This window comes from Myxocyprinus asiaticus, chromosome 6 (assembly GCF_019703515.2).
Source record: "Myxocyprinus asiaticus isolate MX2 ecotype Aquarium Trade chromosome 6, UBuf_Myxa_2, whole genome shotgun sequence".
Lineage (NCBI taxonomy): Eukaryota > Metazoa > Chordata > Actinopteri > Cypriniformes > Catostomidae > Myxocyprinus > Myxocyprinus asiaticus.
Window position 1 is genome coordinate 19,901,363 of NC_059349.1, and position 13,728 is coordinate 19,915,090.

Consider the following 13,728-nt stretch of genomic DNA (forward strand, 5'->3'; position numbering starts at 1 on the left):
CATACGATATAAACAAAATATTCTAGATAACATGATACCTCAGCTTGAGCTTCCGTCTTGCTTGTGAAATGGGCGGGGAGTGTGACATTGGCACCAGGGTTGTGTATTAAGGGTGGGTTTTAGGGCAACGCTGCAGGGCTACTGACCAGGTGGTGGGAACGCAGATCAATTTTGGTCTCACAGCTCGAGGTCTGAGGCTATAAGCCCCGGCTGGCCAGTTGATAGCCTTGGCTCGCACTGGCCTGATGAAATGCGGCTATTAATTTCCTGATGCCCTGTATACACTGCCAGTGACACACAGCGACAAAACGATGTTCATTTTCAATATCATTCATTTTCAATGAGAGTGACACCAGTGACATACTGGTGTCGAGTGCAGGCAAGACAGAGGAGACGTTATAATGTTGTGAGGGAATTCACTCTTCAGTATCATTTGTCTGTAACCACATCTCATCTGTGATCAGATCTTCTAAAGCTCTGGCCAGTTGTGCAGTCCACCAATAACGTTAAAACGTTAAAAAACTAGCAACTTTAGAATACAGCGACATCCAGTGATAATGTCGCTGGCGGTGTGAAGGGGGCTAAAGACAGCTCCGCAGCAGGAGAGGTACTGGAGAGCCCAATCTGAAGGGGCCAGCTGGGAAGATGTAGGCCATTGGGTGTTCCTCCATGATGGACAAAACTTACATACTCAACATTCTCAAATTGTCATTAGGAACGTTTAATCTTCATTAGTTAAACAAGCAAGCATTTGCATCCCAACAGTTTCTATGGATCAGGAATGTCTCGTAGAGGTTTCCGTGTTCAAAAGTCTGAATGAGGGGGGCCAGAGAGGTTGATGGGTTAAGGAAAGGAGGGGCTGCTGGGCCTCTGAAGTGCTGAGTTAGGAAGCTGTCCCCCTCTTTTCGTCATAAAGCATGGAAGACAGATTAATGCCTAAGCTTTAGTGATACTTAAGGCTCAGCTTCAAGGGAATCAGGACAAGCTTCCATGCTCCCAAAGCCCTGCCTAGCAAATCCATTCTCCTGCTCTTTCAACTACACTGAGATGGAACAGCTCAAAGTGGCAAACACTGCTGACACTACCACAAGAGGAAATTATGAATATTTATCCAACTGGCCCTCTGGAGATCCAGGCTATAACTTTCAGCTATGATTACTTCCAGGGCTGTGAGGGCGCAGAGTTTGATTCTTTGATTTGTTTGAGAAGCAGATGGGAAAAGCGAGGGGGGCTGAGGGAAGCGTTGAGGCATTTAAGCTAATGCTTGTTCGACAAACAAAGCTTATTGAGCTTTGCTGCTTATTAGGAGAAAGCTTTGGCAAGACTCACATAGAGTCATTATAGAAAGCATGTTATGCAATTGATGCTGAAATTGCCTGAGCAGCAAAACTGTCCAAGATAAAAAGGCAGCAAATAAGAATGCATCAAGGGGTCAGGGTTTGGCTGGTTAGCATGGACAGTTAGCCCCTGCCGATAGATGCCATAACTACACCATTCCAGTGGCAAAAAGCATCTTTCTCCATTGACAGCCATTCAAAAGTAGCCCTGTATTCTGACAAAATATTTTTTGCAAGCAAAATATAAATTAAAAATATTGTATTATATTATTGTAAATGGTTTTTCTAGGGCTATGTCAGAAGTCAAGATTTTCACTGAGAAATCAATTTTGGGTTGTTTCTCATCATATGCCTTCAGAAGACGCTTGGACTACTTTAATGATACTTTTGGGTGCTTTTGGGTGCTTTTATTAGCATTAAAGTGAGTCACTATCAACTGCCATTATATGGCCCCCATGAGCATGGCCCTTGACCCTATCTGCTCCAGGGGCGCCGTATCATGGCTGACCCTGCACTCGGACCCCAGCTTGGCTGGGATATGTGAAAACAAATAAATTTCACTGTATATATGTAAAACATGTATGTATAATGTGTGACCAAAATAAAGGCTTCTAAGGCTTCTTCTATATGGAAATCTGGGATTGCAATTGTTTTTTAATAAATTCTCCATTTGTGTTCTGCAGAAGAAAGAAAGTCCTACAGGTTTGGAACATAATGAGTGTGAGTAAATAATTAAAATAAATTTTTTTGGCTAAACTATTCTTTTAAAAGCATAACATTGACTTTTTTCCCTGTCTGCTGCTTTTGATGTCAAAGCTCACAAGTTGCCAGTGAAGGGCTTGAGACTGTGCATTCTTATGGTACAATCGGACGGTCAGCATTGTCAGCATGTCATTGACCCAGTTTACACCTAGTATTAAGATGCATCTCGGGTGATTGAATCACATGTGGTCTCGTGACTTACACCTGGTCGCTTAAATAAATGCATCTCCTGTGACCACTTGTGTTCGGATTTTGAGGGAAGGGTCTCTGATTTCATGAGGACATGAATCACTCACTATGTCAGTGTGCTACTGCATGATATTAAACCGCAACAAAGTCAGAAAAGAAAGAAGCAGCGTGAAAAAATCTGCCGCACTGTTTCTCCCAGATGCCGTCGAAATTTAATCTAAGCATAAACGCAACATTTTGAGAAGAATTATCCATTGTTTTAGTGGAGTACCTGTGTCAGCTGAGCTTCAAATGGGTGTGTGTCATATGTGTCACTGCATGTTGATATCAGACACACTGAAGAAGTTCAGTGAAGTTTTCATGCTTGTGCATGCATTCACTTTTCCAAATTTTCTGAATGGACAGTTACATTACTTCCTTTTAACGCACGGTGAGGGGTGGTACTTTGCTGCAGTCCGGGACGCATTCAGAACGGATAGCATTTACACCTCAAATGCGATGTAGTCAAATGCATTTTTGACTACATTGGTATGTGGTTTTTGTGATTCAATCCAAAATGTTTACACCTGTATTTAGCGCTGACCACATGTGATCGGTTTACCCGAAAAGTGTTAAACGACTTTGCAGTCCCTTTCCATAGTGAATTGCGCATGCTTGTTGTGAGTTGGAGATGGTGCGTGTACATTACAGGTAGGCTATTTAAATGGTGTGTTGAGGTGGGTAAAGAATTAAGTGGGCAAACTTAAGTACCTGCTTCTCATTGCCGGTAACAGGGTACTGGTCCTTGAGTTCGGCCATGACAAAGCAAAGGTAGGGCTGGTTGTTAGGAACAGGACGATTGTAAAAACCATTGTACGTCTTCTCGTCGCCCAGAGTGAAGGTGTCTGGGAGAGAAGCAAGCTTAGCGGTGATGTATGGCCTAATGGTGTCTGCATGACGTCGTCTCCTGATCAGAGCTCCCTCACTAGACTCAAGAAGCTGAGAAGAGGAAGAATTCAGAGAATTGTGTTCAGACTTTGTGTTGCATGGAAAAAAAATTAAAACGCTAATCTTAAATGCACAGAAACTGTACGATTAGAAACTAATCACTGTGGTCTATTATTATTATATTACAATAGTACACGCTAACAACAAAAACAAAAAGCTAATAGTATATATATATATATATATATATATAGTGGTAAAAGTGGTAAAAGACGTTGGCTACCACCCCTGGAGTTCGCTAGTTCGAATCCCAGGGCGTGCTGAGTGAATCCAGCCAGGTCTCCTAAGCAACCAAATTGGCCCGGTTGCTAGGCAGGGTAGAGTCACATGGGGTAACCTCCACGTGGTCGCTATAATGTGGTTCGTTCTCAGTGGGGCGCGTGGTGAGTTGAGCGCGGATGCCGCGGTGGATGGCGTGAAGCCTCCACACGCGCTGTCTCCGAGGCAACGCGCTCAAGCCACGTGATAAGATGCGCGGGTTGATGATCTCAGACATGGAGGCAACTGGGATTCATCCTCCGCCACCCGGATTGAGGCGAATCACTACGTGAGCACGAGGACTTAAAAGCGCATTGGGCATTCCAAATTGGGTGAAAAAAAAAAAACTCACTTCATCAAGCTCCATTTCATCAGGGTTCGCCCACTTTCGTGAAGATGTAAGAGATACCGGCACGACCACAATGTAGTACCACCTATAACAGAAAGGAATAATATTAGCATACACCTTTACTGGTCTCACAGGGTATCTTCATGTTTAAGGGAATCAAATGTAAGACATTTTAAGGCTTTTAATGCAAATTTTAAAACTTTTAAACAATTAAATAGGGAGCCATTAAATGGTGTGTACTTAAATAATATTCCAAGTTTAATACAAGTTAAGCTGAACCGAAAGTATTTATAGCAAGTCCCTCATTAATTAAAAAATTAAAAAAATCACTGTTACAGTAAGGCGCTTACCATGGAAGTGAATGAGGTCAGTCCATAAACATAAAAACAAACACCGTTTCAAAAGTATTGCCACAAGATGTGAACGATTAGTGTGATGAAATCGTTTGCTAACCTTCTCTGTGTAGTGAGAATCTCCCTGGCACCAATTGAAATGAACCGGGCCTCACACAAGACACCAAAGTATGTGGTGATTTTTGATCACACTTCACTTAAGGTGTATGTGTGTGTGGTGAACAATCCATGGGTGCTTCTCATTTCCTAAATTGTATATCCTCATTTCCTCGCTCCTCCGTTCTGCAAGGAGCCCGTGACCCGGAAACCGATCGAAGTCCGCCACCATGAACGATGTACCAATTCTCTAAATGCACCGCGAGGAGGCAAGGACAGAGGAAGCTTACCGAGGACACTTGAGCGAGGAAACACAGAAGCATCCTATGCTGAAGACTTTTTGGTCGAAGCACCTGACACACATATTAATTCGCCGCCTCCTTTACATCTGACACAATAGTTTTAATTCATGTATCACCTTTGCAGTTTAAATAAACCATAATTGACACATACTTCAACAGTGCATCTTGAATTATTTGGATTTTTTATAAATGTATTAATAAATAACATTGTCAATAACTTAACAGCAAGCGGACCGAGGTACTGCAGCTGCGCTAAAACGCGCTCTGAAGTGATGCGCGAGTGAGCAGGACATTTAATTTTACAAATCCATCTGGCTTTGATTCCTTCATCCTCGTTTCCTTTCCTTGGATCCTTTTCTCATTTCCTAAGAGGGTGGAGCTAGGAAGTGAGGAAAGATAACGAGGATGCACAATTTTACAAATGAGAAGCACCCCATGAGCCAGTTTGGGGCAGAGCCCCTCCTTAACTTTCAAGACAAAGAAGAGTGGCTCCATTTTGATTGGATCATGGCAGGACCAACACAAACAAATATCAAGCACAGCCATCAGATAAGCTGCTCGAACAACTGCCAGACACCCCTCACAAGGTAGGAAGGACCTTCCAACATGTTGGAAAAGACTTCTCATTTGTCAATGTGTGGTTTCTCAGCGACCTCTCAAACCCCCCATCCTAAGGTTTGCCAGAGTTGAGATAAAAACCATAAATATTCTTCAAGATCTCTCTAAGCAGCATTAACTAACCATGTGGCAAAAGTTGAAACAATGAAGCCACAAAGACAAATCTTTTCCTAACATGGACACTTACTGCAACATATCCACTCCATGTTTGTTCACAGAACTGTTTATGCAAATTGTATTTGTTCAATTAGCACAATAGTTCACACAAATTGAACTATGGTGGTATAAATGAATGCATGTGTAATATGTACTCTTTCAATATCATGTTTGGTCTCTATATCTTCAGAAAAATGGTCCTTTTGACTTTTCTGTATCATCAATACAAGGAACACACAGTTGTAATAAAATGAGTTTTAATATGCTAAAAGATTAAATAAATGATTAGATAAATAAAGTGCATAGGACGGAAAGATGTAAGTAGTTGAATTGGATGTAGCAATGGCAAATTATGACTATTATCTTATGGAAAGACAAATTGCTGTTTCTCTTTTTAAACAAATAACTCAAAGTTTATTTGCTAGACATTTGATACACAGGTTATGCAATCTAAGGAACATTAGATAATCATAAACTGATAGTATACACTAAGAGAAGCCTCCTGAGAAGCCTTTATTTTTGTCACACATTATACATTTGTACATATACAGTGAAATTCTTTTTTTTTTTTTTTCACATATCCCAGCTAAGCTGGGGTCAGAGCACAGGGTCAGCCATGATACGGTGCCCCTGGAGCAGATAGGGTCAAGGGCCCAACAGTGGCATCTTGGCGGTGCTGGGGCTTGAACCCCCAACCCCAAATTTACGTTCTTCTTGATCAGTCAATGAGTTCAGTGACCTCTACCAATGGGGCTCAGGGCCATGTTACAGTGGGGAAGGAGCTGGATTCCGTTTCAACAGCCTTGGACATGAAGGAGCTGAGGAATGCTGATCTCCTGGATGCACCGAGAGGGTTCTTGCAATCTGGAACATGCAGATATACAGCCCTTAGGTCGGCACAGGTTTCTTTATCTGGAACATGCAGATGAACAAAACTTGAAGAGAAGGTTTGCTCACCAGAGCTAAATCTTGTCGGTGTAGTTATCTCCCTGGTATAGGGATACTGAACTTGCCACTGCGACAGTCTCTTGTAGTGAGACTTGGTACTTGATCAATCTTCTACTGTCTCTCGGATGAAGACTAAAAATGTTGGATGATCTACTATCCTCTCACAGACTGAGACCAGAATGGAGAAGTGTTATAGAAGTTTATCCTGTTAACGATACACTGGACAGGGACTCAGGACCAAGGTGTTTTATATTCTGTATTCTATCACTCAGGCCGGAGATTCATAATGTTTATTATTATTCTGTTATTGCTCCCATACTTGAACATCCGGGAACTCAGAATGTTGATTATTATTCTGTTATTGCTCCCGAACTCGAACAGCCGGGAACTCAGAACGTTGATTATTATTCTGTTACTGCTCCCGAACTCGAACAGCCGGGAACTCAGAACAAAGGTGTGGCTGATTGTAAGGATACTTTATACCTTCCTGATGAGGAGGATATTTCAGTTTGGTGCTTCTTGTTTCAGAGTTATGATTGGCTGCTGACATCGGAGGGGGCCCACACAATGTGGCTCACCCTCCCTTCTCTGTGTGGAAGACTTGCATATTTTAAAGTACATTGTTAAAACAATGTTTTTAAAGATTCATTTATGCATGGTTCCTTTTCCAAACCTCTTCAAAAATATTCTTGGCATTTTTCTGAAGATATAGAGACCAAACATGATATTGAAAGATTAAATATTATGCATGCATTAATTTATACCACCACAGTTCAGTTGTGTGAACTACTGTGCTAATTGAACAACTGCAATTTACATAAACAGTTCTGTGAACAAACATGGAATGGATGTGTTGCAGTTGGTGTCCATGTTAGGAGTAAAAGTTTGTGTGTAAAGACTTGTCTATGTGGCTTCATTGTTTCAGCTTTTACCACATGGTTAGTTAATGGTGCTTCGAGAGGTCTTGAAGATTTTTTATGGTCCTTCTCACCTCTGGTCTTAGGGCAAACCTTAGGATGGGTGGTTTGAGAGGTTGCTAAGAAACCACTCATGGACCAATAAGAAGTCTTTTCCAACGTGTTGGAAGGTCCGGGGCCTACTTTCTGAAGTATCTGGTAGTTGTCCGAGCATCTAATCTGATGGCTGTGCTTGGCATTTGTTTGTGTTGGTCCTGACATGATCCAATCAAAATGGAGCCACTCTTCTTTGCCTTGACAGTTAAGGAGGGGCTCTGCCATAAACTGGCGCCTGGAATGTCATCTGGTCCGATTGTTCACCACATCTGTTTAAAGTTATATCCAAAATTGCTACTTTGTTATGACGTCGTAACGCAGGTAAACCTATAATTTGTTCAACGCAGTAACACCGGTAAATCCCTGATTTTATCACACTAATATCATGTTTACTTGTCTTGTGGCTTTAAATTTGAAACACTAAATATTTTTATGTTTCAAACGGGTGCACCAAAACCCCGAAATCAATTGTATACCTTCAGAAAATGACTGAATGTTGTATAGATTCCCTTTATGCTTAATTTATGTCCTTTCAAAGGCTTGAAAGTGTTGGACCCCATTGCATTGATTGGAGAAAAAAAACACCTCAAATCTCCAACATATCTTTGTGTGTGTTTGGCAGGATAAAAAAAGTCATACAAGTAAAGGTTAGTAAATGATGACAGAATTATCAATTTAAGTAAACTAATAAGTGTCTAAGTTTCTTACGGTAACAACGATTTTTGCAAAAAATAAATAAATTTAAACAAGTGACGAATCAAAATTATTCTTGTGGTAATCAACATTATGCCACAAATGCTGTTCATTGAGATTGACTTGTAATGAACCCAGAACTTTCCTTTAAATTATGAGGTTTAAAACCACATCAAAATGATAAGGGCTATACAAAAAGGTAAAAACAGTTTTTTTTTTTTTTTTTAATACCATATTTAATATTCTGAGATGGCTTAGAAGTGTGATGTTTTGTTTCAGGGAAAACTCAGCAGTGTGAAGCTGCCCTAATAAATGTCCTATCTTTCCATCATCGAATTTAAGACCTTTGCAAACAACATTTAAGACTTTTTCGTATACCATTTTATATTAATAACTGTATGGCCACCCTGTCTCAACTGCACCTTGGAAAAAGTGCCTCTACATATACCAGAAAAGGTCGTCGATTTCAGCTGGAGGAAAACTGAAGTGTGTAATATGGCCTATTTCAGTGTGAGTGTAAAAAAAACGATGATTTGTATTCCGGGTAATAGCTTCAGTTAATTATTTTAACACAACTGGTTTTGAATAATCAGTTTAATCTTTCAAGCATTAGGTGGTACGGACAAGCGTATCTTCAGGAGAGTGGCAAAGGGATGCTAATAATTTGGCTAAGGCTGAGACTTTATTTTGTCTTGAGTCTGATCCGATATAATATCAGCTCCAAGAAAAACTCTTCCATTTCTCCCTGTGCTTCAGAGCTCCACCATTACTGAAGAACGAAGTGCTGTGTCTTACAAGAAATCCCACATCAATCAGCGGCACTCCAAATGCCAATCTTCTCCAAGACTTTCTCGTTTGCAACACTCTGGTAATCTTTTTACCAATCAAAAACGGCACTCTGGAGCACAGCCCTGTTCTTCTCCTGAGATTGGCAACAAGGTGTGCAGGATTTTTTTTTTTTTTCCCACACAGCACCAGCCCTGATTTTGTCGAAGGCCAAGGAGTCAGAGAAAAAATTCACTGGTTTTGTGGTTCAGTCACAAATTAGTTTGATTTCTTTTCAGGGAACATAACTGGCTGTGGAAAAGCATGACTCACAAGCAACATTCAGTGGCCCCAAAAAACATTTGGACACTTAAAGGTGCACTCAGTAAATCTTTGTCTTTGTGTCATCTTGGACTTGCACTGACACCTAGCAGCTTGGATGCAGTAATTTTAAATCAATAGTTTTCAGTTTCAGATGGCATTGTAGAAATGTAGTATTCACAGTAAGCCATGATTACTTTAATCAATGAGTAAAAGTGTCAAATAACAGGACGGTTACTGAAATTAAGCAAGTAGTATTTGGCTGGTCATGTGATTCCCCATGTGTGAACCCTCTCCATGTAGAATAAAACAGCTTTTATAAGGTTATTAATATGACTGGAGTCTTCATTTTAATGTGAGTGCTCATGATTTCCTACATATATTGCAAAATTACAATTCAAGTATTTAGGAGTTAAACTTTTGTTAATGAGGAATAAATTAATGAGTGCACCTTTAAAGCTATAGTTTACCCAAAATGGAAATTCTATCATCATTTACTCAACCTCATGTTGTTCCAAACCTGTATAACTTACTTTCTTCCACAGAACACAAAGGAGTTGAATGTTATGGACTGACAGGCTCAGCCACCATTTACCCTCTTCACATTCTTTAGAATTTCTCCTCTTGTATTACACGGAAGAAGGTCGTATGGGTTCGGAATGACATGAGGGTTAGTAAATGATGACAGAATTTCCATTTCTGGGTAAACTAACCCTTAAAGCAACACTTAAAAATGTCTGAATGTCATGGTGACATCTGCACAAAAATGATGCACAAAGTTTGACAATCAGAAAGTGTTCAAATATATTTGTCTAAATCTTGAACAACATAGCTATTGTTTTACTTTTTGAAACCTAAAACTTTTTTTGTGAAATTTTATGCTTAAAAAAAGGTGTGTTTGTGCTATATTTCTTTAAAATAAATGCATCTTAGGTTGCAATTTTGTTATAAAATGCACAGACATTTATAAACTCTTCAGTACAGCTTAAGTGTCCAAATTACTTTTCAGGCCCCTGTATTTCTCTCAGTGGAAAAACAAACAATCTCCTCTTTTCCTCCATTTCCTTTTCATTCATGAAAAATTAAGTGTTGATAATTGCATATAAACATAAGAGCCCCTTCTCATGCATAAATTATTATGACACCTTTTAGCAGTACGATAAACAAAGGGCCTCCACCAAATCCAGGAGCTCTTGTGAAGAGCACTTTGCTGTAATGATGGGCTCTCAGTCGCAGAAGAACATGACAAACAGACTAGCATGTCTGCTTTCTAGGAGCACAATGTGTCCATATCCTCTGTCATAAACAGGCTGAACTCTAAGTGGTCTTAAACCAAGAGCTTCAGATATATCTTTCCCTTCAGCAAAGACAGAGAACAGTCTGTCTGGTAGCACACTCCCCGTTATTGATTTCAAAGCGTTCCTTCAAGCCTTATCCTTTAGCACACAGCTCAATGCAGACCAGTGTAAAAACATGCCAATGTTACTTTAGACTGACAAGGACCTTCTGGTAGTTTGAAAAATCCAGCACTTTCCTTCAGAAGGTCAATTTTAAAGCTGAAATACATTAGGATGACGTTAGCATGGGTTTAAAAAGCAGCTGGAATGTGCAGCATTGGCAGGAAGGTTGTTTGCTGAGGTGGGTAGATTCTGTTTGAGTGTTCAGTGTTGGGAGGGAATAATTGCATGGTAATGGTGTGTGAGCTACATTGCAGAATGGAAAAGCATGGCGTCACTAACCTGAACAGGCCTGCAGGCAATATTTTGGGCAGCCTTACTGTATGCGTATGGATTTATGAGGTTTACATAGAGGAAACGATGGAACAGTACAGCAGATAATGTGCATTCTTTCTACTTCAAATCTCAACTACACTGCAAAAAAATAATTTTCATACTCCATGTGTGTGTCTTGTTGTCCAGTACAAATATCAAAACATCCTTAAAACAAGATATAGTTAATTGTGAAGCAAAATGACACTAGATGTAAAGTGTTGTTTTCAACATTTAGCAAGGTTTATGCTTAAAAAATGAAAATAACTCAGGGTCCCTTGGTCATGGCAAACCTAGAAACAACAGGGACATTTAAAAATGTGTTTTCAAGGATTGGGAAAGAAAAAAAAAAGTTTTCATTGAAATTTCTATAGTAAATACAACTTTTTATAGTTTCACTCTGCTATAACATATTTCAACACCTTAATATTGCTCTTGCTTAGAGCTTGTGTAGAGCTGAATTTGCTTACAAGCCATAGTGATGTCTGATTTGTGAATGAATCCTTTGGAGTAATTTTCTTTTTCAGTTAATTGGTCAAATGGTTCACAAATGGCAGAATGATTCATTAATGAATCAGTCTGAATCAAGATGATTTTTAAAAAACATTTTCCAGAAATCACAAATTACTTGAAAAGCCATGAAAAAAAAAACAAAAAAAAGGGGAAAAACGGGTGGAAATCCTGGACTATTTGCCGGTGAGGCAACAAAATTAATGTTTTCCCTTTGAAGTTTTTTTTCCTACTCCACTAGCAAATAATTCTCTCAAATAGTTCTCTCAATTGTTATCTTAAACTGGCAAAGTATTGTTCTAACAAAATATAGAGGTGTATGCTTAAAACAACACAATTATTTGCATATTTAGGGTTTCCACCCTTTAGGACCCATGAATTTCCATGACTTTGCCATGATTTTCTGAGTTGTTTGTGAATTCTTGCAAAATTTCAGACCAATTTGTGAACCATTTCGACAACTTAACTGAAAAGAACCGACTCAAAAGGAGGATTCGCTCACAAATCAGACATTATTATAGCTTGCGGGTAAGTTCTACTCAACACAAGGTCAAGGTCTACAAAAAGCCACATTTAGGTGATACATATACATATTTTATTTTAGAGTAGAGCGCAAGAAGAATAATTTATATTCACTAAAGAAATTTCCACAACTATTACGATTTTGTTAATTGCCTTGACATTTCCCAGTCCTGGAGTCCTGACAGTGGAAACCTTGATAGTTTTTTTTTTTCTTTTAAGCATACCCTCTGAAAATATTTTTGTTTGATTTCCCTGAAAACAAGACTTAATATCTCATGTCATTGTGCTTCACAAGTAAATGTTAGGTATCTTTAACTATTATGTCCTTAAGCATTTGATACAATGTATTTAATATGTACAGTACATACGTGTTGTTGCATTGTACTTACATTTAAAGAACCTTAATTTAATTACATCTGTAGTTACACTGTTAACCCTTACCTCCAACCCTAAACCTAACTCAACCCTTACCTAAAATCTAACTCTAAACCCTAACCCCAACCTTACCCCTAGTCCTAAACCTACAAGTACCTCAACCTCAGTAGCAGCAAATGTGAATCTTGAGAATTTTGCAGAACAACATGTAGTTACATGGTAAATACATTGTACTGTATGTATTTTAATGTTCAACATAGTAGTTAAAGACAACTAATATAAAAAGTGTGACCCGTTGTTTTGAACATTTTTCTAGATGAACTGATTTGCGGTATGCCACTGTCTGATTCTGCTTGTCAGATTCCTGGTGTACTGACCTGACGGGAGCTGTTGTGGGCACCTTAGGCATGTTGATGGCAAGTTTACCGGTGCTGGTCTGGTCTGGTTTGTACAGGGCTGGTTTGGTCTTTAACAGGTCTGGAGCTGTGCGAATTGAGACTTGCTGCTGCAGACCGCCAGCACTGTTCCCTCGGCTCATCAGCACGAAGGAGTAATCCGTATCCGGCTGCAGTCTCGTGATTAGCTTCCTCTTTAGGTTGCCCTGCACCTCCACGCTCTGCTGGTTATACAGGATCTACAGGAGGAGGAAGTTCACATTCACGGGTTGCACAGCTCATCAATTCTAACAGTCCTGTTAAAATGACTACCTTCGTTAGTAATTTTCATTCAGTTTCATTTAAACAAACACACATAGAGAGTCTGATAGCATAAACAGGCCATGGCTTGTAGGGATGGAAAGGTGTGCTGTTTTTGGGGTTTGGCCCATAAGGACATTACTGTTACGGTTTTATACTAGTAGACAGCATGCACAGAAGCCACACACACACACACACACACACACACATATTCTGTCAAGTTTACAGCTGTTGAAGTCTAAACATGCGTAATAGAATTAGATTCTAGAATTAGAGGATTATACATCTGCCTCCCAAACTGTTTGAGATTTATACCTTTTAATATGTGTAGCATCTCTAAATTAGCCCAGTTTAAGTGTGGATGTACATTAGGGAGGTCTCACCTTAAAAGGCACTTGGGATTTGTAGTTTTCTGGAACCTCCCAGGTGAGAAGGACTGACGTTTTCATCACAGCTTTAACACCAAAACTTGTGGCAAATGCTATTGGACAAACATATTTATACAGAACTCTGTGTTTGAATTATGCATATATTAAATTAAACTAACAGAGCTAATACAATGAAATATAAACAGATTGTTTACTGAAGATATGACTTCCTGTTGTAATTATTTGAACTTCGCTGATACTACATTATGTGTCAGATTCACTAAACAGTTGCGGCACTTTTGTGCATGGTATTTCAGTGTAAATACCTGAGTCTTATTCACTAAC

General features: G+C 39.5%; 1 protein-coding gene across 6 annotated transcripts in view; it reads right to left on the reverse strand.

Annotated features, from left to right (window-relative positions):
• LOC127442429 (receptor-type tyrosine-protein phosphatase F) overlaps positions 1-13,728 on the reverse strand; it is a 301,235-nt gene that overhangs the window by 63,864 nt on the left and 223,643 nt on the right. For all 6 annotated transcript variants that reach the window (XM_051700458.1, XM_051700457.1, XM_051700461.1 and 3 more), the window contains 4 exons: positions 13,399-13,496; positions 12,698-12,954; positions 3,883-3,964; positions 3,039-3,266 (listed from right to left, as the gene is read on the reverse strand). In XM_051700458.1, the coding sequence (XP_051556418.1) occupies positions 3,039-3,266; positions 3,883-3,964; positions 12,698-12,954; positions 13,399-13,496 (665 nt within the window). The remainder of the gene's footprint in view (positions 1-3,038; positions 3,267-3,882; positions 3,965-12,697; positions 12,955-13,398; positions 13,497-13,728) is intronic.